Source organism: Phoca vitulina, unplaced genomic scaffold (assembly GCF_004348235.1).
Source record: "Phoca vitulina isolate PV1807 unplaced genomic scaffold, GSC_HSeal_1.0 scaffold47, whole genome shotgun sequence".
Taxonomy (NCBI): domain Eukaryota; kingdom Metazoa; phylum Chordata; class Mammalia; order Carnivora; family Phocidae; genus Phoca; species Phoca vitulina.
Window position 1 is genome coordinate 4024494 of NW_022589750.1, and position 25653 is coordinate 4050146.

Sequence of the window (25653 nt, forward strand, 5' to 3'; positions counted from 1 at the left end):
AAGAGAAGAAGTGGCTAGAGAAGCCAGGGTTGTGGCCCAGCGAATTTTTTTTAAGACTATAAACATAATTCTCTCTCTTTAGCTCATCCATCTGGTCTGTCGGTCTCCCCACGCTTGGCAGCCCGTGAGGGTCCGCAGTCATCCCTGCCCGTCCATAGCGAGAACAAGGTGCTAGTCCTCTTCTGTAACTTGGTGGGGTCAGGGCAGCAGGCCAGCAGGTATGTATAACCTCATCTTACGTGATGTCTGGGCTGTGTAGACACGTGCTTGGGATTCCATCTAGAATAATTCTAATTTGATAAAATCAAACGTCCGTTCTCAAGGTTAATCAGCGAGGAATAGGGTACTTTCTGATCAAGAGGATCATCAGTAACTGCCTTGAACAGATGGCAAACGTTGTCCTTAACAATTAAGCATCAGAGACTTTCCTATTAATTTCAGGAACAATTATCATGGCTCTCACCGCTATCATTTTATACGGTGTCATAAGGCCTGGTCAGTACAGTAAGACAAGGGGAAAAACTGGCCATGAGAAAAGAGAAAAAAATGACCACCGTCTGCAGATTATACCATGGCCTGTCCAGAAAGCCAGGAACTGGGAAGTGATCAGAAGTGAAAGGGTCCAGGTATGGTAATGTAACAGACAAAACCAGGTCATTTTCGTAACTAGCCCAAATAAAACGCTCGAAAGCTGTAACTAATCAAAAATGCCTATACTGATAAAATGTTTGTAAAATTCATCTGGAATAATAAACTCATAAGGACAGTCAGAAAATATTGGGGGAAGGAAAGAGGAGAAAGGGAGAGGGGTTGCATTATTAAACCAAAATAAAGTTTTAATTATAAAAAAATTATGATAAAGGCTATATAAGAAAAACTTTTAAAGCTAAAAAAAATCGTCATATAGCTGGAAGGATATGCACTTAAATCAATGGAACAGAATAGGCTGAAGTATATTTAGGTATTATATGATAAAAATGGTACATTTCAGATTATTAAAGAGTGAATAAATTATGTAGTATATAAGGGGGGCAAACTGATTTTATATAATCAATTTTTTACTTCCACCATAGATTCACATGTTTAAATTCTAGAATGATTAAAAGGAAACCATAAAATAACTTGAAGATAATGTAGGGAAATATTTATGTCTTTGGGTGGAGGACTATTTTAACACCTAAGGCAGGCAGGAGGCTATAAAGGAAAAGGCTACTGTTTTAGACGCATTTAAAATTTTACGTACAAACGAGAAACATATTTACATCATGTGACAGGTGGAAGGCGCATAATCCATTGTATAAAACCCAGCTTGGAGGGCGCCTGAGTGGCTCAGTTGGCTAAGCAACTGCCTTCGGCTCAGGTCATGATCCTGGAGTCCCAGGATCGAGTCCCACATCGGGCTCCCTGCTTAGCAGGGAGTCTGCTTCTCCCTCTGACCCTCCCCCCTCTAGTGCTCTCTCTCTCTCTCTCTCTCATTCTCTCTCTCTCTCAAATAAATAAATAAAATCTTTAAAAAAAAAAAAAAACCCAGCTTGGAAATTAGTGAGAGAGATACTCTTAGTAAAATGAGGCACGGAGATTAACGTTAATTCACAAAAGAAATACAAGCATAGGCTAAAATATTCAGCTTTGTTCCTAGCAGAAGAAATTCTCATTGTAACAGCAAGAGGCTGTTCACCTTTCAGATCGGTTACACAGTTTTAAAACTTGATAAGACTCATCCTGGGCAAGTGTCAAGGGAACAGGGCACCTGCCCCACTGGTACGTGGGTGTGGCTTTTCCGGGGGGGCCAGCTGGGGCATGAATAGCTTTGGTCTTGCATTTCCACTTCTGGAAATTTATCTCAAAGAAACAATCAGTCATGTGCAGACAAAGGTGTTGCACACGAACATACAGAGCTCCTGCTATAAGCAAGCACTGTTAAAATTAAAAGATCGGAAACAATCTGAATGCTTAACAGTAGAGGATAAGGTGAATAAACCGACCGTGGACAACACAGTCCCTTTGCTGTTCCAGACACACCAGCTCAGGTTCGTGCTGGCTTTCAGCAAAGTTTATTCAGCAGCGTCACATTCTTAATCCCATTGGCTCTTTGTAGAACCTAGTGTGGTGCAACCACGGGACATCAGTGGTTGGTGATTCGTCCCGTGGTACCCGTGGCTGAGCCGGAACTGTGCTGGCGATCCGGGCAGTGTAGGCTCACCGCGGTGCGTTCATCAGCTTGGGTCATGGAAAACATTCTCCCGAGAATACTGATGCACATAACCAGAGCGTCCGCCGGACCGGCTTCCCTCTGGATTAATCCCTGCCTCGCTTTCCTCTGGCTCCAAAGTTCTCTTACCCTGTTGCAGGGAAGAGAGTCTCCCCAGCTGGCTGATCATTTGCAGCCATCTGTTTTCACCACCACATCTCTCTCTGGCTTTGCATTTCTGGACCTCTGTGTATACCGCAGTGTGTCCATCTGCAGTGAGGTTCTCTGATGGGCATTCTCGAACCGTGCTTGGTGCTCAACTCGTACTCAGTGGAGACGTGCTCCTGAGCAGAGCAAACGCTCATGATTGTTGAGTGGTGTTGGTCTTTCCTTTGCTGAGCTAACTTGATGCCCTTGAATCGTTCAGGTTTGGGCCACCTTTCCTGCTAAGGGAAGACAGAGCCATTTCCTGGGTCCAGCTGCAAGAGTGCATTCTCAGTAAGGTCCGCTGTGTCCTGAAGAGTGAGGCCCCCATCCAGGTCAGTGTGTGTGTGCGTGTGTGTAGTGTGTGTGTTGTGGGGGATGGAGAAGGGGTAGGGATCTAGGAGGAGCTCGGGATAGACGGGCATTTGCTGTTAATGAGAGTGTTCACATTGCCGTATAAAACTGCTTTTTGCTCTTATGCAAGGAAGTAACCAGTCCATGGCCTGTGCTGTTTTACTCTCTGCACCATTACAAAAGACCTTCCACGGACAGGTGGAATCTTATCTCGTTAAATCTTTAAAAACACCACTGGGATAGCATTTACACTGTTCTTCTCTATTTTCTATATTTATGGCTTATCTGTGGTTCTTCCTGGAGCGTGGTGTATTACAATAAATTGTAACTTACACGTTTCATCCAAAATTTCAGGGGACTTGAGGCCTAACTTCTGTGGAAAATGAAAATGGGTGTTTATGTCCAAATGCGAACATCTAGATGTTAAAAAAAAAATTGTCCGGTTTTTTAAAAAACCGAGATTAAAAACTCGAGGCAAAACACCTTTTTGCCTTGCTCCTTTATTTATTCTCAGGTTGGTAGTTAACAGATAAACACAACACACGCTAAAACCATTCCTTTTGGCCCCTAGAGTAGCAGAAACCATTCCGATGGTTCGGAAGATGTTGACATTTTGGGGGACAGGTCAGGAGCCCCAGAATTTTGCTTCCCTATGGGAGAACTTGTCAGAGGTGATTTCTTCATAATTCATGCTCCTTCCTGCTCGGGGAAGACCGTACGTTTGATTCAGGAAGTACATGAAATAACATTTTGTCAAACACCTTCTCTACATTCGTACCAACCTCTATCTCTAAAGGATTTTTTTTTCCCTGTGGTGTCCAAATTAGAGCCTCTAACTTCTCTCTAAATAGGTCAGAATATCTTGTAATAATAGCTCTAGCCTCCTGCAGACCTTGTGCTCCTGATCCTTGCAAGTGGATGAAACCACTTTTATGTGAACGTTGAACTCAGCCGTCCCTATTCTCCACCTGATCACACGTGTAACGCCTGCCTCTGCACCTCTCTGGTCACTAGGTTTGCAGAAACCCATAAGGCAACCAGTGGGGCCAGCAAAATTCTAATAGAGGCAACCTCCCACGGGTTAGGGATGCTTTTCTGCGGACTCATTGGGCAATGTGTGGCCTGATTTTTTGTAGGAGGAAAGTGTTCTAAATGGTTGTGGGGTTCCTAGGATAGCCCACCCATTTAACCCATAATGCTTTAAGTACCATAAGAAATCCTGGCTCGCTATGGTCATGATTTGAACGCATTCACAATTCTCAACCTGGGGCTGAAGAGATGAAAAGTAGTAGATTTAAGAAACGGTCTCCTTAGGAAGTACACCCTTCCATGGCCACCCCTGGATCAAAGCTTCTGGAGGCAGCTTGCTTCCCACCACTGCTCTTGTCTTTGTTGAAGCTATAGGTCAACCGGAGTGTGGTTATGGTCCAATCGGGCATGGACCCTGGACTTCACACTCAAGGCAACTGGGTTCCGATTCACCTTACCAGTGTCCCCTTGCTCCCCGCACATGTGAGCTGTCACAGCCAGAAGAGCGGGTCATGGCTGTTTGAGGATGTGTTGGCTCGTGCCCACGCACTGTTGCTCTTTCCTGGAATTCCAGTGCCCTCCCCCTCCTCCCCTGTCTGAATTCAACCTATATAGTTCACCAGTGCTTTGTAAGTAGATGTGTGTCTACCTTTTATCATCGTCAGAGTTTGCAAGGAAATTTCATTGTTTTTCTAATTTAAGCTAAGGTCATCAGTGACCATTTTAAGAACTGTATTTGCAGGGCGCCTGGGTGGGTTAAGCGTCTGATTCTTGGTTTCGGCTCAGGTCCGTGATCTCGGGGTCGTGAGATCGACCCCCACGTGGGCTCCATGCTCAGCGCAGAGTCTGCTTGAGATTCGTTCTCCCTCTCCCTCTGCCCCTCCCCGCCAGGCACTCACACGCTTTCTCTCTCTCTCTCAAATGAATAAATAAATCTTAAAAAAAAAGGGACTGTATTTATTTTACTTGGAGACTCTATTGATTATTTTTAATGGTGGTAAAATACACACAACATTGATTTTAGCCATTCGTTAGTGTACGTTATAGTCATGATGTTGTAAAACCATCACCATATCCTTACCCCAAATTTTCGGCATCCCTACAAAAACTCTGTGCCCGTTTAACAAAACTCCCCATCCCCCAGCCCTTGGCCTCTGATCACCCCCATCCCACTTTCTGTCCTGATGCATTTGCCTGCTGTAGGTATCTCATGAAGCAGAATCATACGGTGTTTGTCCTTCTGTGTCTGGTGTGGAGTATTTCCAAGGTCCACACATGCTGGGGCACATGTCAGAACTTCCTTCCTTTTTAAGGCTGAATAATACTCCATTGTGTGTGTAGACCCCATTGTGTTTATCCACTCACCTGTTGATGGACACTTGGGTGGTTTCCACATTTTGACTATTGTGAATGACGCCATTTAAGGCTCCCTTCAACTTCAGAAGTGTTAGAATATGAAAAAAACCATACCTCTTAGAATGAAAACATAGGTAGTATTTCCTTATGTGGCTTATTTTGTTGTTGTTGTTCTTTTTTGAAGCATATAAATACTTCTGAAGCATTTGGTATGTAAAGTAGACACTAGCTTTCTTTTAGATAGCTCATTTTGGCCATTTGGTGATGATGATAATCATCTTAAAGTCAGGTAAATTATCTATTAATTTAATATGTTAAACAGTGTTAGATTGCTATGTTAAAAGGTGTAGCGTGTATCTTTTTTTAAAGGGGGGAGGGGCAGAGGGAGGAAGAGAGAATTTCAAGCGGGCTCCGTGCGTAGTGCGGAGCCCGACGCGGGGCTCGATCCCATTGACCCTGAGATCATGACCTGAGCCAAAATTAAGAGTCGGACGCTTCACCGACTGAGCCACCCAGGCGCCCCTAAGTGTGCATCTTGTTAAAAAAAAAAAAAAGATCTTTATATCTGCAGGTTTTGAATACTAATTTTTTTTAAGGGCATACTCAAAATATACCATCAACAAAAAGGAGGACAGTCTTTGACTAATTTATTTGCCCTTGAGAGTCTCAGTGCAGTCAACACGATGCTGACCCACTGTCTCTGTTTGATGTCTCATCAGAACCCGGGATCTCTGTTCTCCGTCCGGGTTGTGGGGCTTTCTCTGGCCTGCGGCTACTTATCCCCACAGGACAGCCATCCCCTCTGTCACTGGGCAGTGGACAGGTAAGGGGGCACATTCCAGATTTGGTAAGAGAACAGGTGTCACTGTATTTTGACTGGAGTCCTTGGAGGTTCTGTGTCCGTACGTTGATTATCATCCTATCTACTCCCGGTTACTTGCCTCCTGGTGTGTTAGATCCTTAGACACATTCTGTGCTTTCAACCCTTACGTCTAGAGAGGTGCTGTGATGGCCATCTCGAAGCTGAGGGGACACTGAAGTTCCCAGAGATGAGTTAACTTGCTCATACTTTTTCTTTTTTTTTTTTTTTTTTTTTAATAGTGAGAGCATGAGCAGAGGGAAGGGGCAGAGGGAGAAGGAGAAGCAGGCTCCCCGTTGAGCAGGGATCCTGAAGCGGGGTTCAATCCCAGGACCCCGAGATCATGACCTGAACCAAAGGCAGACCCTTAACCAACAGAGCCACTTGGGCTCCACTAACTTGCTCCTACTTAGGTAGCTGATGGTCCAGCCTGAATCTGAACCCACTTCAGTCTGACCGAGAAACCCAAATTGGCTCAGTGAGCTCATGCTGCCGAATTCAACCTGACCGTCCCGTCTGGGGTAGGGGAGAATTCTGCCACTGAGTCTTTGGTTCAAGCTGTAGAACACCGTGTCTGTGATTGAGGGGTAACGCCAGTGTGTCCCCCATCCCCCCCGCCCCACGGCTTTCACCTTGCACGGCCCTGCCGAGCAATGCACATGAGCAGCAAAGTATCTGAGAGGTGGTTTTGCTCTGTAAACTGTCTAGTACTTTTGGTCATTTTCCCCACAGACACAAAATTGTCAATAAACATCTCTGATTTTTCTGACTCAGCCAGCCAAAGCCAAGTGAATGCTTAACAGAGGTGTGATAATTCTGATTTATAATAAGAAATATGTCTTTGGCCTTGTGGCACAGAGCTCGTAAGACCCTTGGAATGCTTTTAGTGATACGTGATAAAGGTGCCTTATTCTCCCTAACAAGCCCCTTTCAGCCACACCCGAGTTTACATTAACGAGGTCATTTTTGGAAAGAACCTAAGGATGGGGCCAGGTTGCCAGGGGAACCAACCGGGTGATAAAGGTTGGAACTCTCCTTCCCACCCGAAGACCTCAGGGGAGGGAGAGGGGCTGGAGATTGATTAATCAGTTCAATCATGCCTGTATAATGAAGCCTCCATAAAAACCCAGAAGGGCAGGTTTGGGGAGCTTCCAGGTGGGTGAACACTCAGAGGTTCTGGGAGGGCTGGTGGTGGGCACAGAGAGGGCATGGAAGCTCTGCAGCCTTCTCACACACATCACCCTCTGCCTCTCTTCCATCTGGCTGTTCATGAGTTACATCCCTTCATAATAAACTGGCGATCTAGCAAGTGAAATGTTTCTCTGAGTTCTGTGAGCTGCTCTAGCAAATTCATCAAACCCAAGGAGGGGGCCCTGGAGCCTCCCGTCTGCAGCCAGGGGGTCAGAACGCCCAGATGACAGCCCAGACTTGCGGTTGGTGTCTAAAGTGGGAGGGGGCAGTCCTGTAGGATGGAGCCCTTCACCTGTGGGAATCTGATGCTAGTCTTCTGGTAGATGATGCTGGAATTGAGTTGATTGCTTGGTGGTGTTGACAGAAAGCACACATTGGAATTGGTGTCAGAATCCAACTAGGTGTCAGGATCATAGTAAGGAAGGACCCCTCTCCTTTTTAAAAACCAGGAACCAGCAGAGTAGGGCATAAGCCCAAAGTTTCTAAGCACCCTTCTTGCTTGGGAGCTGCTTTACAGAGTTAGGGAAGCTGGAGAAACTTTGGCTGATCCTGCTTCAGTCTAACGGGAAAGGGGAGCACAGGGGTTTGGGGAGCTCTGAGAGGGGCCCCCTTCACGGCACTCTGGCTTCAAAGCGAGTTCCACAGACTGATGCCCACCTGACCGCTCATTGTCCCTGGCCCATGATAGAACGAGAGGAAGCGCTGAGGTGTGTTAAGACAATAGGACAGAGCAATTGAAAATATGATGAATATATATTATCTAAAGTATATAGATACATATTAAATTATTTATAATCTAAAATTATAATAATTTTTAAATTGGACTTTCATTTCGTCCCCCCATTATTTTTATTGTATTTTGCCAAAGGATCCATCTGTAGTGGTTTAGAAACCGATCAACAAACGGGTCTTTCGTCGTAGGTAGTTTGAGAAGCCCTGGAAAGTGGACCACGCTGAAGGAAGGCCTCCCCCAGGCCACGGCCCTTCTGGTCACGCGTCTGCCCGCCCGGCCTTGGTTTACCCCTAGTTCACCCTTAGTTCGGGCACTTGTGTTCGGGACATCGGCCCCGGGCTTGGAGGCGGAGCTGTGGGAAGGAGGCCCCGCGCTTCCTGATGGGCCCCGTGTTCTCTCCCCTCAGGGCTCTGCACCTCAGGAGGCCGGGGGGCCCCCCCCACGTCAAACTGGCCGTGGAGTGGGACAGCTGTACCAAGGAGCGGTGAGCTCAACGGGACGGGGCTCCCGCGGAGGAGACTGGGGCCTGCCTGTACAGATAAATCTTCCGTGCCCGGGGTCCCCCAACATGCCTAAGGCAGTATGCACACGTCCTTGATCCCATGCGGTCCCTGCATCTGAGAGACCCTAACGACAAGTGTCTGTATGTAAACAGTAGTGACCGTGACCGTGACCGTGCTGCGCGGTGTGAGGAGCGGTGGTAAGAGTAGTAACCACTTAGGTGACGCCGACCCGCTCCCGGCTCTGAGCGCTCCGCATAGATGCGGTGTATTTCCTCTTGGTCCCGCCCCGTGAGGTCGGCACTACCATAATCCACAGTTTCCAGGTGTGGAAACCGAGGCACACAGAGGTTACACGATTGCTCAGCGTCCCGCAGCTCGTTCGCGTGCCGGGGCCGGGATTCGAACCCAGGCTGTCTGGTTCAAGTCCACGCTCTCAGGCGCTCAGCGTGGCTGCGCCTGTCACCCCACGTGCACGTGGCCCTGCTTTGTAAAAAGGACCCCGTTCAGCCCAGCAAGTGTTCACGAGTCCCCTGTGAGGTCCCGGGCCCCGCGCTGGACGAGGAAGCCGAGGCGGATCGGCCGAGCGCGGGGTCCCTCCGGGAGCTGGTGGGCGAGAGCGGGATTCCCGGGAGCCCGAGTGCGGCCGAGGCGCCGGGCGGGGCAGCTTCGCCTCCCCTGGTGGATGCCTTCCCACCCGCGTGCTGTGCGGAGTCCAGGTGGGAGCCCCCCCGGCGGCGAGGAGCCCTGACGCGCGTGGTCCCCTCTCCTCGCAGCCTGTTCGGGAGCCTCCAGGAGGAGCGGGTGCAGGATGCGGACAGCGTGTGGCGGCAGCGGTGGGCCCACCAGCAGCACAGCTGTACCTTGGACGAGTGTTTTCAGTTCTACACCAAGGAGGAGCAGGTGGGGCCCGGAGGGTCCACGCCCCCGGGCTGGGACCGGTGGGTTGGCCACGTGCATCGGGCCGGGCCGGCTCACGGTCCCCGTGGCTTCCTTTCCAGCTGGCTCAGGACGACGCATGGAAGTGTCCGCACTGCAAGGCCCTCCAGCAGGGCATGGTGAAGCTGAGCCTGTGGACCCTGCCGGACATCCTCATCATCCACCTCAAGAGGTTCTGTCAGGTGGGCGAGAGAAGGAACAAGCTGTCCACACTGGTGAAGTTCCCGCTCTCTGGCCTCAACATGGCTCCGCACGTGGCCCAGAGAAGCACCAGCCCCCCGCCTGCGACGGGCCCCTGGCCCCCCTGGAAGCCCCCGGCCTGCCTGCCCGCCGGCTACCCAGTGGACTTCCTATACGACCTATACGCCGTCTGCAACCACCACGGCAGTCTGCAAGGTGGGCATTACACAGGTGAGCCTTGCCTCTCGGCTCGTGGCTGACGTGGTCATGCGTCATGTCCGTGGCCCGAGCTTCAAGCTGCCCCGGGAATGCCGAGCTCCCTCGGGCCCTGGGCATGTGCACACCCCTCATCACATGCCAGGCACCTGCCAGAGAATGGGGGCGGGGGCCAAGTACCCCTTCTGTGTAGACTCTGTGCTGTGCCAGAGCTTCTGTGATGAGCAAGACAGACAGGAGTGCTGGCCTCGTGGGGACACACACAGTGACAAGATGCTTGTCGCTTTAGCTCGTTCACTGCCTCGCATTATAAAGGGTTTTCGACTGACCGTGTCTGTGCTAGAGATAAGGCCTCTCTCTCTGAGGATGGCGCCTGTACACCAAGAGCTAAAGGAACTAGCCGGGTGAATAATGGGAGGAGGACCATGATGGGAAGCACTACCAGCATGTGCAAAGGCCCTGGGGCAGAGTTTGGTTTGTTTAAGAAATGATGAAAGCCTGTCATGGCGGAACTATAGTGACCCAGGGCTAAGTAACACGGATGAGGCTGGAGAGGTGCGTACTACATGGAGGCCATGGATGAGAGTTTGCATTTTTTCCAAAGGGTAACAGGAAGCCAGTAAAAGGCTTTAGGCAGAACGCTGAAGACATCGTCTAGTTCACACATTGAGGGTGTATCTCTCCTCTACGGAAACCAGGTAGAAGGGAGCAAGGGTGGAAGTTGGAATTCCAGTTCGGGGAAATTTCTGGGGCTCAAATGAGAGATGGTGTTGGCTGGGACTCCAGAGGGGACAATCAAGGTATTTGAGATGCATAAGTAGAATCAGGAAGACTGGCATTTGGGGGGGGGGGGGGGGGGGGGGGGGGGGGGGGGGCAGGGAAGAGCAAAGATGAGCCCCTAGGTGCCTGGTCTGGAGTAGCCCAGGGCTCAGCAAACTGCAGCCCGCGGGCCAGATCCAGTCCAGCACCTGTTTCTGTACAGCCCACAACTTAAAAATGGTTTTTACATTTTAAACGGGTGTTAAAAAAAAAAAAAAAAAGAACAAGGAGAATCTATGTCAGAGACCGTCTGTGGCCATACGTGACCTGTAAAGTCTAAGATATTTGCTCTGTGGCTCATTACGGAAAAGTGGGCTGACTCGGGGTTAATGGGTTATGGCACCATTCACTGAGATGTGGAGGGAAAGGAGAGTATTTTGTCACAATTGCTTAGAAGGTGGCGAGAACCTTATTTATGGTCTTTCCCCTAAATGTTTGGCTTCGGTTCTTAGGCAGGAAAGAAGCACACCATAATCCCAAATGAGTTTGTTTTTATCACACACTGAATCAGAGATGTGCATTTCGAAACTTCTCAAGGAGCCATGTGAACGTTGACATTATTGTCTGGCTAAGTAACTCAGGGCTCCCTGTTATTGGAGATTTTGCCTGAGTAAGGGCCACCACATAAGGACTCAGCTAAAGTCACAGCACACTTACCAATAAGCGTCGGGGAGCGAAACGGATTGATCTTTCTGATTCTGCAAAATTCAGTTCTGGCCAGAAATGGACCAATTTTTCTCATTCTGTTACAAATACGTCCATTTTTCAGCTCTGTTCGTGAGAAATGGCTTTCTGGGGGTTTTTTGGGGGTGGGGAGCGGGGGGCCTTCAGTAATTGGCACTTGGGGTTTGGACCTTTGCAGCCTACTGCCGGAACTCTCTGGATGGCCAGTGGTACAGTTACGACGACAGCACGGTAGAGCCGCTCCCAGAGGATGAGGTCAATAGCCGAGGGGCTTACATCCTATTTTATCAGAAACGGAACAGCATCCCTCTCTGGTCAGCTAGCAGCTCCCTGAGAGGTAGGTGCTACCTCTCAGTAAGGGGACGGGAGCTGGAAGGTACTCAATCGAACGACAGGGACCAGGAGAGGGGGCATGCGATCTGGAACGGGGAGCTCTTCCTGCAGCGTGGAGATTTGGGTACGACAGGCGAGTGTCCCGTTCGTAGGGTTGGGTGATGGACACAGTGAAACCCAAGAAGGGGAAAGGAATAATACTGTGTAGCAGGTGACTCTTGGCGGTTTGGGGATTTCAGGTTTCCGGTCTCTCATCAAGCCAGACTTAAAATATTTTTAGAAGATTTATTTCTTTATATTTAGAGACAGAGACAGAGAGAGCATGAGTGGGAGGGGCAGGAGAGAATCCCAAGCAGACCCCTGCGCCGAGTGCCGAGCCCGACGCGGGGCCCCAGCTCACGACCCTGAGAGCGTAACCCGAGCCGAAACCAAGAGTCGGATGCTCCACCGACTGAGCCACCCGGGCGCCCCTCGAGCCAGACTTTAATTACGCTTGCGCACACACCTGCGTTCGTCCTGTTAGGAAGGGCGGGGTGGTTGTTAGGGACGCGTGGCCTCGGTAGGAAACTTAGCGGCTTGACCGTACCCAGTGACATGTTCACTAAACAGCCTCAAACTTGGAAGTCTGGAGGGGAAAACAAAAAGGGGGGGGGGGTCAAAGTTGACCTTCTTATGTGATGTATTTCACTCACAATCCTACCTTATCTTTGGAATGAGAGAGCTTTTTTTTTTTTAATACTCCTATTTTCATCCTAATAATTATTGGAAGGTGGCCAAATTAAACCACTATGCCCCAAGAGGTCTAAATCAACCCCAATGAAGCCTGTGGCTTTTTGTAGGACACAGAATGAATGAATGAAAAACGTAGCCTATTTAGAAAACCAGAGTCATGGCAAGTTAACGCCAGGAGATGAGTTTCAGTGCTCGTCAACGCGCTGACCTCTCTGTGCCCGAATGCCTTTCCCTACGTTTTCACTTGGTCACGTGGTGAAGCCATTGTGGGGTTTCTCCTCTGGTCCCAACTTTTGTTTATGTCCCTCTGCTCTGGTTCTGCAGTCCCAGGGCCTCGGGGGTGGGAGTCTGGCCGCGAGAGGCTCCTCCGGGGACCCCGGCCGGGTGGGGCTGGGTCCAGCCTCCTCTGTGTGCTTCCCTGCAGGCTCTACCAGTTCCTCCTTCTCCGATCACTGGCTCCTTCGGCTGGAGAGCGATCCCAGCAGTGCCAGGGGAAGCCTGCTGTCGTGGAGCTCCAGCCCCGGCCCCTCCCGGCCCCAGGAGCCGGACCCTCCCATCCTCACCACCAGCCTCTCCGATCAGGAAAAGGGTACGTCCTTTCGTGTCGGTCAGACTGCCTGCTTTGATTTTCCTTTTCCGTGACGACCATTACTCCTCAGCTTTCTGAAAGTGCTGGTACTTCGCGGCTTTGGGTGTAAAGTGCCAGTCTTCTGTGACCGGCCCTCAGCTCCGACCCCCGTCCCCCGCCCTCCAGCTGCAGGTACATTCTCTCTCGGCTCCCTGGAGCTTTCTGTCTAATGGGCAGCATGACACGTGAATGAATCAATGCAGATAATGGCGTGATGAGAAGCAGGGACGAGGGGGAAGAGGTAGATCATCAGAAGGACAAATTTTCCAGGCAGAGGGCGCCCCGCCCTGTTAGATGTCCTCATCACAGGGGGCGGGGACAAGGGTGGGAGGCCAGGTGGAGGGCTGATGGTGGTTGTCCCAGCCAGAGAGTAACGTAGGCACTCGAGTGCTGGGCAGGAGGTGGTCAGATTCTGGGTGCCTTTGAAGCTAGAGCTCGCGGGATTTGTTGCTGGGGGGGGGGGGGGGGCGTCGGGGGAGGAGGGGAGTCAGGGAGGACTCTTTGCTGAGCGTCTAACTAGGTGGCCAGGACTGCAGGTCGAGTAAGGTCAGTTTTGGAGGGAAACCAAAACATTTTTCAACGCGGTCATTTGGAGACTCCTGTAAGACATCCGAGTCGGGATGATAACCAAGGAGAGGAGGTAAATAGTTGAGAGCCGTCAGCACGTGGATGGCGTCGAAAGCCCAGGGAAACTGGGAAGACAGAAAAGAGGAGAGCCTGCCCCCAAGCCCTGCAGCTCCCCCCACATCAGGCGACTGAGCAGACAGAGAGGCCGGCCAAGAAAGCACGGGGCGGCCCCTGGGGAGGTAGCAAGAACACCGGCTACCTGTGGCTCATGGACACACAAACGGACGCCCTTGCAGGAAGCCAGTGGCCCAGCGGTGTCACGCACTGTGGAGGGTGGGTGAGTGGCCATCGGGCTGGAGGGTCACCCTGGGGGACCTGCCCCTGCATGTGCTTGGAGAGCACGGAAGCCGCGGCAACAGGTAGAGGAGACACCGGGCTGAAGACGGGCCGGTGGGTCACGGGCTCCATCGAGAGCTGCGGGTAAAGACGCAGTAGCCGCCGAGGAACACCAAGGTAGAGCACGTTAGCATCCAGATGAGCCAGTTAGGATTCAGATGATCCCCTCTGCAGAGGGAAAAGCGACGATAGGGCAGGAGAGACTCTACAAAAGCGGAGTCCTTCTGGAAAAACTGCGAACGTGCGCGTGCGTGCCTGTCATTCAGGCTGTGTGTTCTTTCCATCAGAAAGTGGCAGCACGCTCTGGTTACTTACAGTTTCCATGTTTCTGTTAGCTCCTGAATTCGTTGCTAAAATAAGATTTTTTTTTTTTTAAATGGAAATATGACATATATACAACAAAGTGCATTCATCACAAATGTCTAATGAATTGTCATAACACATACACACTCCTGTAACTACCACCCAGATGAAGACAGAAAGTTCCAGGCCCTCCCCTCCCCCCTGGTGTCCCTCTCCAGCATCACTCCCCCCTTTCCAGAAGGGAGTGGTATTCCGACTTCTAACACCCTCGAACAACTGGGACACATAAAGTTCTCTGCACGGAAGTTTAAGTGTCCATGAGCGAGAGAGAGACAGACGTTGTTGTTATCTGTTGACCGTTGACTATGGTCCATAAAAACCAAAAGCAGGGATCTGGGAAAGAAAGAAAGCACGATGGGTGGGGGTGGGGAGAACCACCTCCTTCTCTCCGTGGGTTCTGAAACTGATCTGAGGCTGACCTGGGAAAGGTTGGCTTGATCATCAAGGGAAGCACCTCAAGTGTGTTTATTGCTCGGCCTTGACTTCTCTGTAGTTCAGGTCATCATTGTATCAAAGTGGCCCACACAGTCCCTTGTGTGTGTAGCAGACTCTGGTTACATATTTGCAAGTGAATAAATGTGATAGTGTAATCTTAAAGCTCCAGGTGGTTTTAGATCAGCGTTGAATCCTACCCCCTGGTGGATAGTGGTTTAGGTATCACAGTTCGGTTAACTGTTTCTCAAGGTTTGGCATGTTGGCTCCCCATATTTCCCGATTAGACCTAATACTGATAGGAGCGCCCCTACGTGCATATGACGTTTGTCAAGTTTCCTTAGAATGCGTTTCTGTGGAGGCAAACGGTTTAATGCATTATGTCCTGACTCACCCAGTCTGAGCATTCCTCTTCCCTCTCATGATGCACATTTAAGGTGGCGTCTGGCGAACAGAAAAGGCATTCTTTCCCAAGCTTGTCCATCCCCATCAGCGTGAGCCTCGGGCAAGCTCAGAAACCCGTCCCGGTTCTGCCCAGTGGCGTGGGGCCTCGGGCCACTTCTCACTTCTCCCGGGGACAAATGCATTGCACACCCACACCCTCACTCCCCCAGGGAGGCAACTTCAAAAGATGGCCCAACTTCTCAACATGGTACCCAGACAAGGGTCAGGCCCAGCGTTCGAGAACTCCCCAGAGAGACAGGGCTAGGGTAGTGGAGGGCAATAATATTGAAGAATAGTCATATCTCAGCCAGTCATCAGCATCTCCAGGAGGGTGAAATGAGAAAGCTGAGCCTTGGAAGTCACCAGTCGCCAGCTCACCACCTTGGAAAGGGGCAGGGCTGCACGTAGACCACCCCCCCAGCTCCCTCTGGCTGCCGGCATCCTGGCTCCATGCTGCTAGGTATAAATTCTAAAATCGAGTTTATTCCATGTGGCTTCAGCAAGGGCCTTGCTTCCAAAGGGAGCGTCCCCACTTGAGGTTTGACTGAAATGGTGGTGGGGTTTTGGAACCTGTTGAGACGGTTGAAAAAAATCCAGCCTCATTTTTTTATTTTCTGGTCTGGGCAAGCTCCCGACTCCAGCATATAGGTTTCAGTGGTGGTTGGTACCACGCCCTGTCCCTGTGGGTTTGGGGGAGAATTTTGTCATCGTCAAAAGGAGTACTCTAGTTCTCTGGAGAGAAACATGGGCAGCTGGGGAGCTCCATCCTTCCGGTAGCTATGCTATTCAAATTCTAAAGGCATATTATTTTATTTTATTTTATTTTATTTTATTTTTTTAAGATTTTATTTATTTGACAGAGAGATAGAGAGGGCCAGAGAGCACAAGCAGGGGACGTGGCAGAGGGAGAGGGAGAGGCAGGCTCCCCGCCGAGTAGGGAGCCCGACACAGGACTCGATACCAGGATCCCAGGATTATGACCCGAGCTGAAGGCCGACGCTTAACCCACTGAGCCACCCAGGCACCCTAAAGGCATTTTAACCAACGGGGATGGATCCAAGTTTTGTGGGGACTGCAACTTCTGTCATTGGGGACGAGTATAGGGAGAAGCTCCTCAAGAAGGAGGATATAAAAACACCTTACTTTTGCAACTTTTATTAAAAAAAAGCAAGAGCCTGTGAAAACCAATGACTGTCCCCCCACCCCCACCCCCAATCCATAAAGGGGCCCTGGGACTTATCTTTTCGGCAGATGTGCTTCTGATGGTAAATTTTCTCTGTGGTTTTTATTGGGCCTTGGAGGCTTTGTTTTTCACTTTATCAGTGCTTTACCAGTTCCAGAGACTGTGTTATTTCTGGTTTTTATTTCCATTTTGAAGATTATCCGGGAGTTTCAAGCACTTACGATTTGGCGGGGGTCTCCCTTTAATTCTTTCTAATTTTGTGGATTGTGATCCAAGAATGTGGTTTTCAAAAAGCGTTCCCTTTTTTGTGACCAAGTTAAGTACACGATTATTATTTTGTCAGTGTTCTGTGTGTACACATGGAAGTAATGCCTATTTTGTCTATTGGAGGGATATGAGCTTTGTGTTGTAACTATTAAATGAGGTGAGTTGATTTTTGGATTCAGTTCACTTTGTCTTTAAATTGACTTTATCAAGGACTGCCTGGCTAGAAAGGAGGTCTATTGCAACCTTCCTGTATGGCCGTATTTTTAATCAAGTATGCCAGGGACTTTAATCATTTCTGCTTTATGTTGTTTGCTGCCTTGTTAACAGGTATCTGTAAGCTGATGACTATTAGGTCTTCTTTATAAATTGTCTGTTCTCATTATAATGTGGCTCTTTATCTTGCTTAATGATTTTCATCTTAAATTCTACTTTGTTAAGGGGGCGCCTGGGTGACTCAGTCAGTTAAGTGGCGACTCTTGATTTTGGCTCAAGTCAGGATGTCAGGGTCATGGGATCGAGCCCCACGTCCGGCTCCAAGCTCAGTGGAGAGTCTGTTTTAGAGTCTCTCTCTCCTCCCCCTCTGTCCTTCCCTCTGCTCATGCTCTCTCTCTAAAATAGTAAATAAATAAATAAATTCTAAAAAAGAAAATTCTGCCTTGTTCAAGATTAGTCACTTCCCCCTTTCCCCCTTTTTGTTTGCATTTGCCTGGTATAATTTTGCTATTATCTTTTGCTTCATGAATTTTTCCTTTAGGTTAATTTTAAGTGGTTTCCAGTAAACACTGTTGCAGTTTTATTTTTTATTTTTTTGTTATTTTTTTAATGTCAAAAATTGAGTGCCTGTCTTAAAGGGGAGCATTCAGTCCATCCATACATATATATTTTAAGATTTTATTTATTTAACAGAGAGAGCGCACAAGCAGGGGGAGTGGCAGGTGGAGGGAGAGGGAAAAGCAGACTCCCCTCTGAGCAGAGACAGTGGGGCTCCATCCCAGGACCCTGGGATCATGACCTGGGGCCGAGGCAGATGCTTAACCAGCTGAGCCACCCAGGTGTGCCTGGTCCATTCGTATTTATTGTAAGAACCATAAACTTGATTTTGTTTCATTTTTATTACTGTTTCGTTTTTCTTTTTTCCTTATTTTTGCTGAGTTGATCATGTTGCTCTTTGTTCCTTTTTTCCTTTGTCTGTCTGGAAGTTCTGCCCTGCTTTTCCATCTTGTCAGTTGTCCCTTTATCCTTCGCAATGTGTATGATCAAATGCATTTTCCTGTTCTATGGCTATGAGAAGCCAGGTCATGTTATTCTGTGAGTCGTGGTATTTCATTCCCTGCAGTGAGATGAGACTAATAATGCTTCCACGTCATTCCACCCCCCTCCAAAGTGAGTGCTTTGAAATGCTTGCACGTGTGTCCTCTGTTTTAGGAACCGCCCTCCTCCATTTCAATCCCCAGTTCTTAGATTCTCTGAGACGCTTCAGCCCTTGGTTTCAGGCTGTGAGCACTGTACCTTTGCAGATCCCACACACGCTAACATCACTTCGTATTCCCCATCCTGAGACCATCTGCCCCCGAGGCAGGTGCGTGGTACATGGGTGGCAGGCTCCGCTGGGCCACCGCATCTGTCTTCTTTCTCTCCCCCTCTGTCGTGAGGTCTGGGTCCTGAATCTTTAGTGTTTGGTCAGAGTTCTTTCCAGGGATGGGTGACACTCCTTCTTCTGTGGAGGCACAAATATTTTTTGTGGCCGGGGCATGAGTCGCAGCTTGGCTCGCTGGAGGACTCCTGGATTCGAATTCTTCCCTCTCCAGTGTCTCCAGATATTTTCCCACGGTCCGCCGGGCCCCAGGCTTGCAGGTGAGCAGCCTTTTTTTTTTTTTTTTCCTTTCCTCTACGTGAGAATCACTTGTTCTTTCTGGCTGGAAGCCTTTGAGATTTCTGTCGTTGACCTTGGAATTTAGAAATTCCACCAGTATATGCCTAGGTCTGCGTTTCTGTTCATACACTACCTAGAACCCCCAGAGCCTGTCCGTCTGCAGACACAGGCTTTTCTTTAGGGAAATTGTTCTTTTGTTTGTTTAATTATTGTCTGACTTTTCAAACTCCTCTGTTATTTGCCTGGCGGGTCCCCTGGATCCATTCTCCGGATCTTCTAGCTTTTCCCTGTGATTTCTCTTTGTCATTTTGCTCTAAGGCGTGAGATGCTGCTTTCCCTTTATATTTTTGGCCACTGAGTTGAGTCTCAACAGTGACCCTTTGCGCCTTCCATGCATTTACTGCATCGTAAAACCTAGAAATTGTTTCAGCCCTCTTTTGTTCTATACTTGAATCTCCCCAAGAGCCTCTTTTTTTTTTTTTTTTAAGATTTTATTTATTTATTTGACAGAGGGAGACAGCGAGAGAGGGAACACAAGCAGGGGTAGTGGGAGAGGGAGAAGCAGACTCCCCGCTGAGCAGGGAGCCCGATGCAGGGCTTGATCCCAGGACCCTGGGACCATGACCTGAGCCGAAGGCAGATGCTTAACGACTGAGCCACCCAGGCACCCCGAGCTTCTCTTTTTGTCTGTTCCTTCCAGTGGCTCTGTTTCATTAGGGCCCTGTTCTGGTGGTTCTGTTGGTTCTTACTTTCTGACTCCCAGACCCCCTTCTGTGTGTTGTTTTTTTCTGTTTCTGCCCATTGGGGCTTCCCCTCCATGCCCTCCTGAGTGGAGGCGATTCTTGGAGTGATGGAAGGGGCTGGGGCCTTGGCCCCTGAGGCAGCCCTTTCCCCTTCACCAGCCTTATGCTGCTGGCTTGGCCTCGGAGGCAGACAAGGCTTGGCTCAGCCATGTAGCTTGTCCTTACCCTCTAGGGGACCAGAGGACGGCTTGCCCCACGTTGCCCTCTGCAACCAGAGACAGAGATGTCTCCAAATACAGGTGGGGGCTCAGAAGATGGAGACCCCTAGCGGGGAGCCTTTTCTCCCTTGGGTACAGCCATGGTGGTCTCTTCGCTGCTACCCTGACCCACCGGGCTCACTAGTGCCACAGGGCCTTTGCACATGCTGCTCCCTCTGCCGGCAGGCTGGTTTCCCCCCCCAATCTCCACATGGCTTCCGCCTCCCTTTCACTCAGGTCTGTCCTCACTCCTCAGTCGCTGACCCCGCTGTACCCCCTCATTCTTTGTCATAGCTCTCAGCACTACATTCCACGGTAGCAAATATTGCTGCTTTCTGGCAAACCCCCACGGAGACAGGCACTTTGTGTTTTTTTCACAGCTGTATCCCCAGCACCGAAAACTGTCCTTGGCACCCAGCAGGCTCTCATTACGTGTCCCTTGAATGCGTCCGTGGGTGGCTGTAAGAGGCACAGTGAAAACCCTTGGACAGACTGAGACCAGTGGACCAGGCGGCTGGTCCTGTTCCAGGCAGACTAAGGATGGCCGGGGGCAGGGGGGGGTGCTGCCCCTGCTCACAGCACACATCGTGAGGTCAGAGTGACACCTGATTTCATTAGCCGAGGATACAAAGTTACGGAGGAACAGATGGGACATTTCTCAGGGTAGCATCTGCCATTTCCAGAGCCACGGTGCGGGTGGGGCTGTGGGTGGGGGCCGTGCCCCCAAGCTGTCCGGCTGCCGTCTGTGTTAGGAGGCCTTGCAGGACCTGGGAAGCCCATCATGCAGGCTCTGGGGCTTATATAACCTTCAGGAAGGCCTGAACTACTCACGTCCTCCGTGGGGCTTAAGGCTCTAGGCGCTTCCCGCTTCTCAAGCCGACTGAGCGTGAGCAAGGCCACCGATTCCAGGGCGGGAAGTAACCCTCGCTCGGGCATCTCTGAAGGCCACCTCTGCTTCTGACTCCCAGCCTCCGGGACCCCCCCCCCCCCGCCCCGGGAGGATCAGGGGGAGCACCCTCCCCTCCCCTAGAAGGGAGAGCTCTGTGAGCAGAAAGCACAGCTTCAGTGCGGGCTTTCTCGTCCCTTCTGTCCATGCACCATGCCCACCTTGCCTCCCCGCGCTGCCGTCGGGAGAAAGGGGAGGAAGGGCTTGCGTGGGCATCTGCAGTCCCCGTGCAAGGGAGCTGCGGGGGTGATGTGGGCCAGGCCCCAGGCCTTTCATCCGGGAAGAGGGGACGCGCTGCCAAGCCACCTGCCAGGCTGCAGGCTGTGCCCTCTCGTTCTGGAAAGCTGAAAGTCACAGCTTTGTCCTCTGAATAAAAGCTTCGCTTTCTGCCCTGCCCAGGGTTGCGGACAAGAGGGGAAAAAAAAACTACGCGCGCGTGCGTGTGTGTGTGTGTGTGTGTCTGAGACCCCAGCGCATTGCTTCTCCCCCGAGGGATAGGACCCTGATGGGGGAGTGACAGGGCCCATCGAAAGTGAAGCTGCAAAATATTTTGGGTGATGTTGTATCTCTTGCTGACTGATCTAAGGAAATGCTTTAAGGACAACAGTACCAAGTAGTGAAAAAAAATGATTAAAAACCGCCAGAATGATCCGAGGCAGGTAAAATTCCCCAGGAACCTCTGAGATGTTGTCAGACTCCTCTGGGCACCGGTGGGCATTGGCCACTGCCTTCCCGTCACCTCTTCCCCGGGAGCCTGGCTGATGGTGCGCCCCACTTCCCCGGCCGGCACGCCCCGAGCTGTCGCCTGTCCCCTGAGAGCCCCAGGTCCCTCTGCATCTAGCTCATCCCAGTTGGCTGTGCTGCTGACGGGTGTTTTATGGAGGAGGAGGAGGGTTGTTCTCATACTCACCAATGAGTGTCGTCTGTGGACAAAAGGCTGTGTAGCTGACATCGGGTCTTCGTCTAAATGCACGAGACTGTCCTTGCACTGTGTGGTTCGAGGGGGGAAGGGTTTTTTTCCCTCCGCGATGATAGGCATCTTACACATCAAGGCAGTATAATGGTACAGTGACTGATGACTGTGAGTTGCTTTTCTTTTTTGCTTTTATTATGTTAAAAACACATAATGAAGTTTATAATTTTGACCGTTTTTTTTTTTTTTTAAGATTTTATTTATTTATTTATTTGTCAGAGAAAGAGTGCACAAGCAGGGCGAGCGGCAGAGGGAGAAGCAGACTTCCTGCCGAGCAGGGAGCCCGATGCAGGGTTCAATCCCAGGACCCTGGCATCATGACCTGAGCCGAAGGCAGCCGCTTAACGACTGAGCAACCCAGGCACCCCATTTTGACCATTTTTAAGTGCACGTTTCAGTGGTGTTATGCCCGGTCATTGCCACCATCCATCCCTGTAACTCTTTTCATCTTGTAAATCTGAAAGGCTCTGCCCATTTCACAATAACACCATGCTCTCCCCTTCCCCGAGCCCCTGGCCACCACCTATACACTTCTGTCTCTGGTTTTGACCACTCTGAGCTCTTCATGCATGCAGGGGAATCCTGCAGTATTTGTCTTTTTGTGACTGGCTGTGGAGGTCGCTTGAGATTCCATATGAATTTTAGGATGGATTTTTCTATCTCTGCAAAAAATCCCCATTGGGATTTTGATAGGGATTGCGCTGAAGCTGTAGATCGATCGCTTTGGGTAATGTCATTTTAGCAATATTAAGCCTTCCAATCCATGAACATGGGATGTCTTTCCATTTCTGTCATCTTTAATTTCATTCTTATTAATGTTTGTAGTGTTAAACAAGTCTTTCACCTCCTCAGTTAATTCCTAAGTATTTTATTCTTTTTGATGCCGTCATAAATGGAATTGTTTTCATGGCTGTGTCTTAAGAAGAAATACACAGCCGTGTTATGTGTGTATGCCCTTTAGAAACGTCAAGATTTAGGAAAGAATTAAGAAGAAAATCAGTGACACACAGCATCCCGTGGCCCCCTCGACATCTTGTCACTTTAGTATTTATTGCTCCATACTTGTTTGTACGTCTTCACATGCATGCATCACACACACACGTGTATATATTTTTGCAGGTGGGATTACACTGTTTTTCTAGAGTCTCTCATTTCACATTACATGTCAGAAATGTCTTTCCAACCATAGGCAGGTGTCACGAAACACAGTGGAGACCTAAATGGCACAGATCTGATAAAATTAAATGCACGATTTATTTATTTTTTAGCCCAGGGTAGGATATCTGAGATTCTTGGGTTGGAAAGATAGAAGCACCTAATTTGACCTGGAAAAGGAGGGGCTTTTGCTGAGCATTCTGCTTCGTGCAAATATTTAAATATAAATGAAAATGATGTTCCGCCTTAGGGCTAGATGCCTCCGAGACCGGGCTTTCTCAGGAGCCTGTGCTGTCCGGGCATGTAGCTCCCTTTTTTGACACTGGCTTGCCCTGTGGCTTTGAATATGTAAATGGATTCCGTGGGACAGAGGGTGCACACATCGATGCTCCCGAGCGCTAGAACCTCAGGGTCCTGCTCACTGCTGTGTCATCGACGCCCAGCATGGTACTGCCTGATGCATCAGGGATGCTTGATCAATGTCTGCTAGATGACAGGCATCACTGTAGTCCCTCATTGCACCCGGAGGGATATTTGGGCACTGATGCTCTTGGTGTCTCTTTCAGGAGGGTTGGAGTCCAGGCCTCTGGTACGGGGCGTACGAGGCCGAAGCATCAGCATGAAGGAGCCGACCCCTTCCAGAGCCAAGCAGGGGGCCTTCAAGACCATGCCCCTCCGATGGTCTTTCAGACCCCGGGAGAAACCAGTGGGTGCATCTGTCGAACTGGTGGAGTATTTGGAGTCCAGGCGGAGACCCCGATCCACGAGCCAGTCCATCGTGCCGCTGTTGACAGGCGCTGCTGGCGAGGACGTGGAGTCAGATGCCACCGGCTCTGCTAAGGGGGAAGGTGGTGGGCAAGCCACCGAGAGAGCGCTGGCCGGAGTGCCCTGCCCCTCGGGCCACCCCAGCCACTGTGCCGCCCCTGGAGTCCCAGATGGTCTAAACGCAGCGAGGAAAGCCAAGGAGCATGCAAGTCAGGAGATCAGGCTCCCCAAACAGTTTGACCTGCCCCTCGCCGTGATGCCCTCAGCGGGGACTGACAGACGAGCTCGGCCTGAGGGCCAGAAGACCGCGAACTGCGAGGGAAGCGGCCTGGCAGGGAGCTGCGGCAGGGCACCCTCCCCAGCCAAGGAGCCTCTGGGCACCGCGGCATTATCTAGAAACAGCGCAGACAAGCGCCAGAATACCTTAGCCAGGATGAGGGCCAGTGTGGAGGCCAGAGACCCTGAGACAGACAGATTCCCACAGGGGACCCTCACCCTTCTGAGATCTGTGTTTTGGAAGAAGGAGACCAAGCATGACAAGGCGGAGGTGGCCCTCCGGGCGTCCCCAGGGTCCCTGGTGAGCGGCAGGCTGAGCCCAGCTATGGATGAGCACGCCCGAGGCTCCTCTCCTTCCTTCCAGATCCGAGAGAGCCTGGCCAGGGCCCCCGCTAACCTCCAGGAGAGGGACGTCTGGTCAGCCCCCAGCTCTCTCCGCCTCCCTCGCAAAGCCGGCAGGCCCACGAGGGCCAGTGCCCTGGGCCCGCCACAGAGGACGGTTCCCGGGGACCACACTCCTTTTGGCACCTTGCAGAAGGTGAAATACCACACTCTTTCCTTAAGCCGGAAGAAAACGTTACCCGAGTCCAGTTTCTGATGGTGTGTGTTCAAGTCCCGCACGAGGCTGGTGATCCTCGAGATGGGGCAGCCGGAAGAAGCTTGTGTTGTGTCGAGAGTGGGCTTTCTAGAAGCCAGTTGTCTTGTGACCCTGAAAATAAAAAAAAAAAAATTTTTGTTTTTGGTCCCCACCTCTAGATCTTCAACACAGCATGTCGGAATACCTTCGTGTACCTTTGGGTGCTTTTATACGTGTTGGCCACAAGATGGTGCTGTTGAGTCAACATTACCCTTTCAGGGCAAGAACGGATTTATTTCCCTAAATTCCTCAGCCTGAGTACCTACACTCGAGAGAGATTCGGATGCGGCCCAGCCTGACAGCATATAACTCTGCAGGGAAGCCTCGGAAATAAGAGTCTTCGACATCAAATCAGTTCTTGCCATTGCTTACCTTTCTCAAATCTCTAATGCTTCTCTGGGATAAAGCCTTCAAGATGCCAAAAAAACATGGTAGTGACCTTCAAGTAGGATTCTAGGAGAGATGGAACAGAAATGATTGAGAGTGTAGGAAGATATTTAATATATAGCAAAATAATTATGTTACTGTTTTTCAAGGTATTTAAAAAAAGAGAACTATTTTGATACTTAGGCATAGAGGAAATTCTTTTTAAAAAAAAATTAAGTCTGAGATCTATGTACAATTTTAATAAAAGCCCATTGGTGAACCATGCAAATGGCTGTCTGAGTTATTCACGTTTAATGACCGATCTTTTTTTTTTTTCCGAAAGATTTTATTTTTAAGTCCTCTCTGCACCCAGCGTGAGACTCGAACTCACAACCCTGAGATCAACAGTTTGCCTGGGCCAGCCAGGCACCCCAACCAGTGATCTTGTTCCTTTCCTGCTATGTTGGCTTGGCTCCTTGCTGTCGATATCAAAGTAGTGACTTGAGTTGTTTGACATTTTAAATAAAATGACTGTGCTCTTTTCTAAAGAAACAGGAGTCCCCTCAGGTCTCTGTCTGGAGGGCTCGTACTTACGAGGCCCGAGAGTCTGAATCTGTCCCCACGCCCCGGTGGTCGACTGTCCCGTTTCCTCAAGCTTTATTCGATCCTCGGTAGCTGTTCTGACAAATATCCTGTCACTTCTTACTGGGAAGCTGCCACGCCCAACCCTGGTCTGTACTCGGTCTGTTTTCTAGAAATATTTCCTCTCTGATGGGAACCATTTGTACAAGACATCCGACTCCAAAAATTAAGTTTTCCTTCATACATATTGCGTGACTCATTGGTATGTCTATGCTACTTTTATTTTTTTCCTTCAGAAGGAAGATGAAGTCCTTTTTTTCCCTAGTGAGAAAGACTACCTTTTTTTTTTAAGATTTTATTTATTTTGGGGGAGAGAGTGTGTGAGCAGGGGGAGGGGCAGAGGGGAGAGAGAATATCAAGCAGACTCTGCTGAGCGTGGAGCCCGACATGGGGCTTGATCCCATGACCCTGAGATCATGA

At 50.0% G+C, this 25653-nt stretch overlaps 1 protein-coding gene across 2 annotated transcripts in view; it reads left to right on the plus strand.

Moving 5' to 3' along the window:
* The window catches only part of USP43 (ubiquitin specific peptidase 43), a 51410-nt gene extending 26539 nt beyond the window's left edge, over positions 1-24871 (plus strand). The window contains exons 7-15 of one of the 2 annotated variants that reach the window (XM_032432056.1): positions 83-218; positions 2619-2730; positions 5854-5957; positions 8324-8401; positions 9194-9320; positions 9419-9767; positions 11434-11592; positions 12745-12909; positions 23114-24871. In XM_032432056.1, coding sequence (XP_032287947.1) covers positions 83-218; positions 2619-2730; positions 5854-5957; positions 8324-8401; positions 9194-9320; positions 9419-9767; positions 11434-11592; positions 12745-12909; positions 23114-24186 — 2303 coding nt within the window. In that variant the 3' untranslated portion in view covers positions 24187-24871. The remainder of the gene's footprint in view (positions 1-82; positions 219-2618; positions 2731-5853; positions 5958-8323; positions 8402-9193; positions 9321-9418; positions 9768-11433; positions 11593-12744; positions 12910-23113) is intronic. The other variant, XM_032432058.1, reaches the window with a different exon arrangement.
* Positions 24872-25653: the final 782 nt, after the last annotated feature.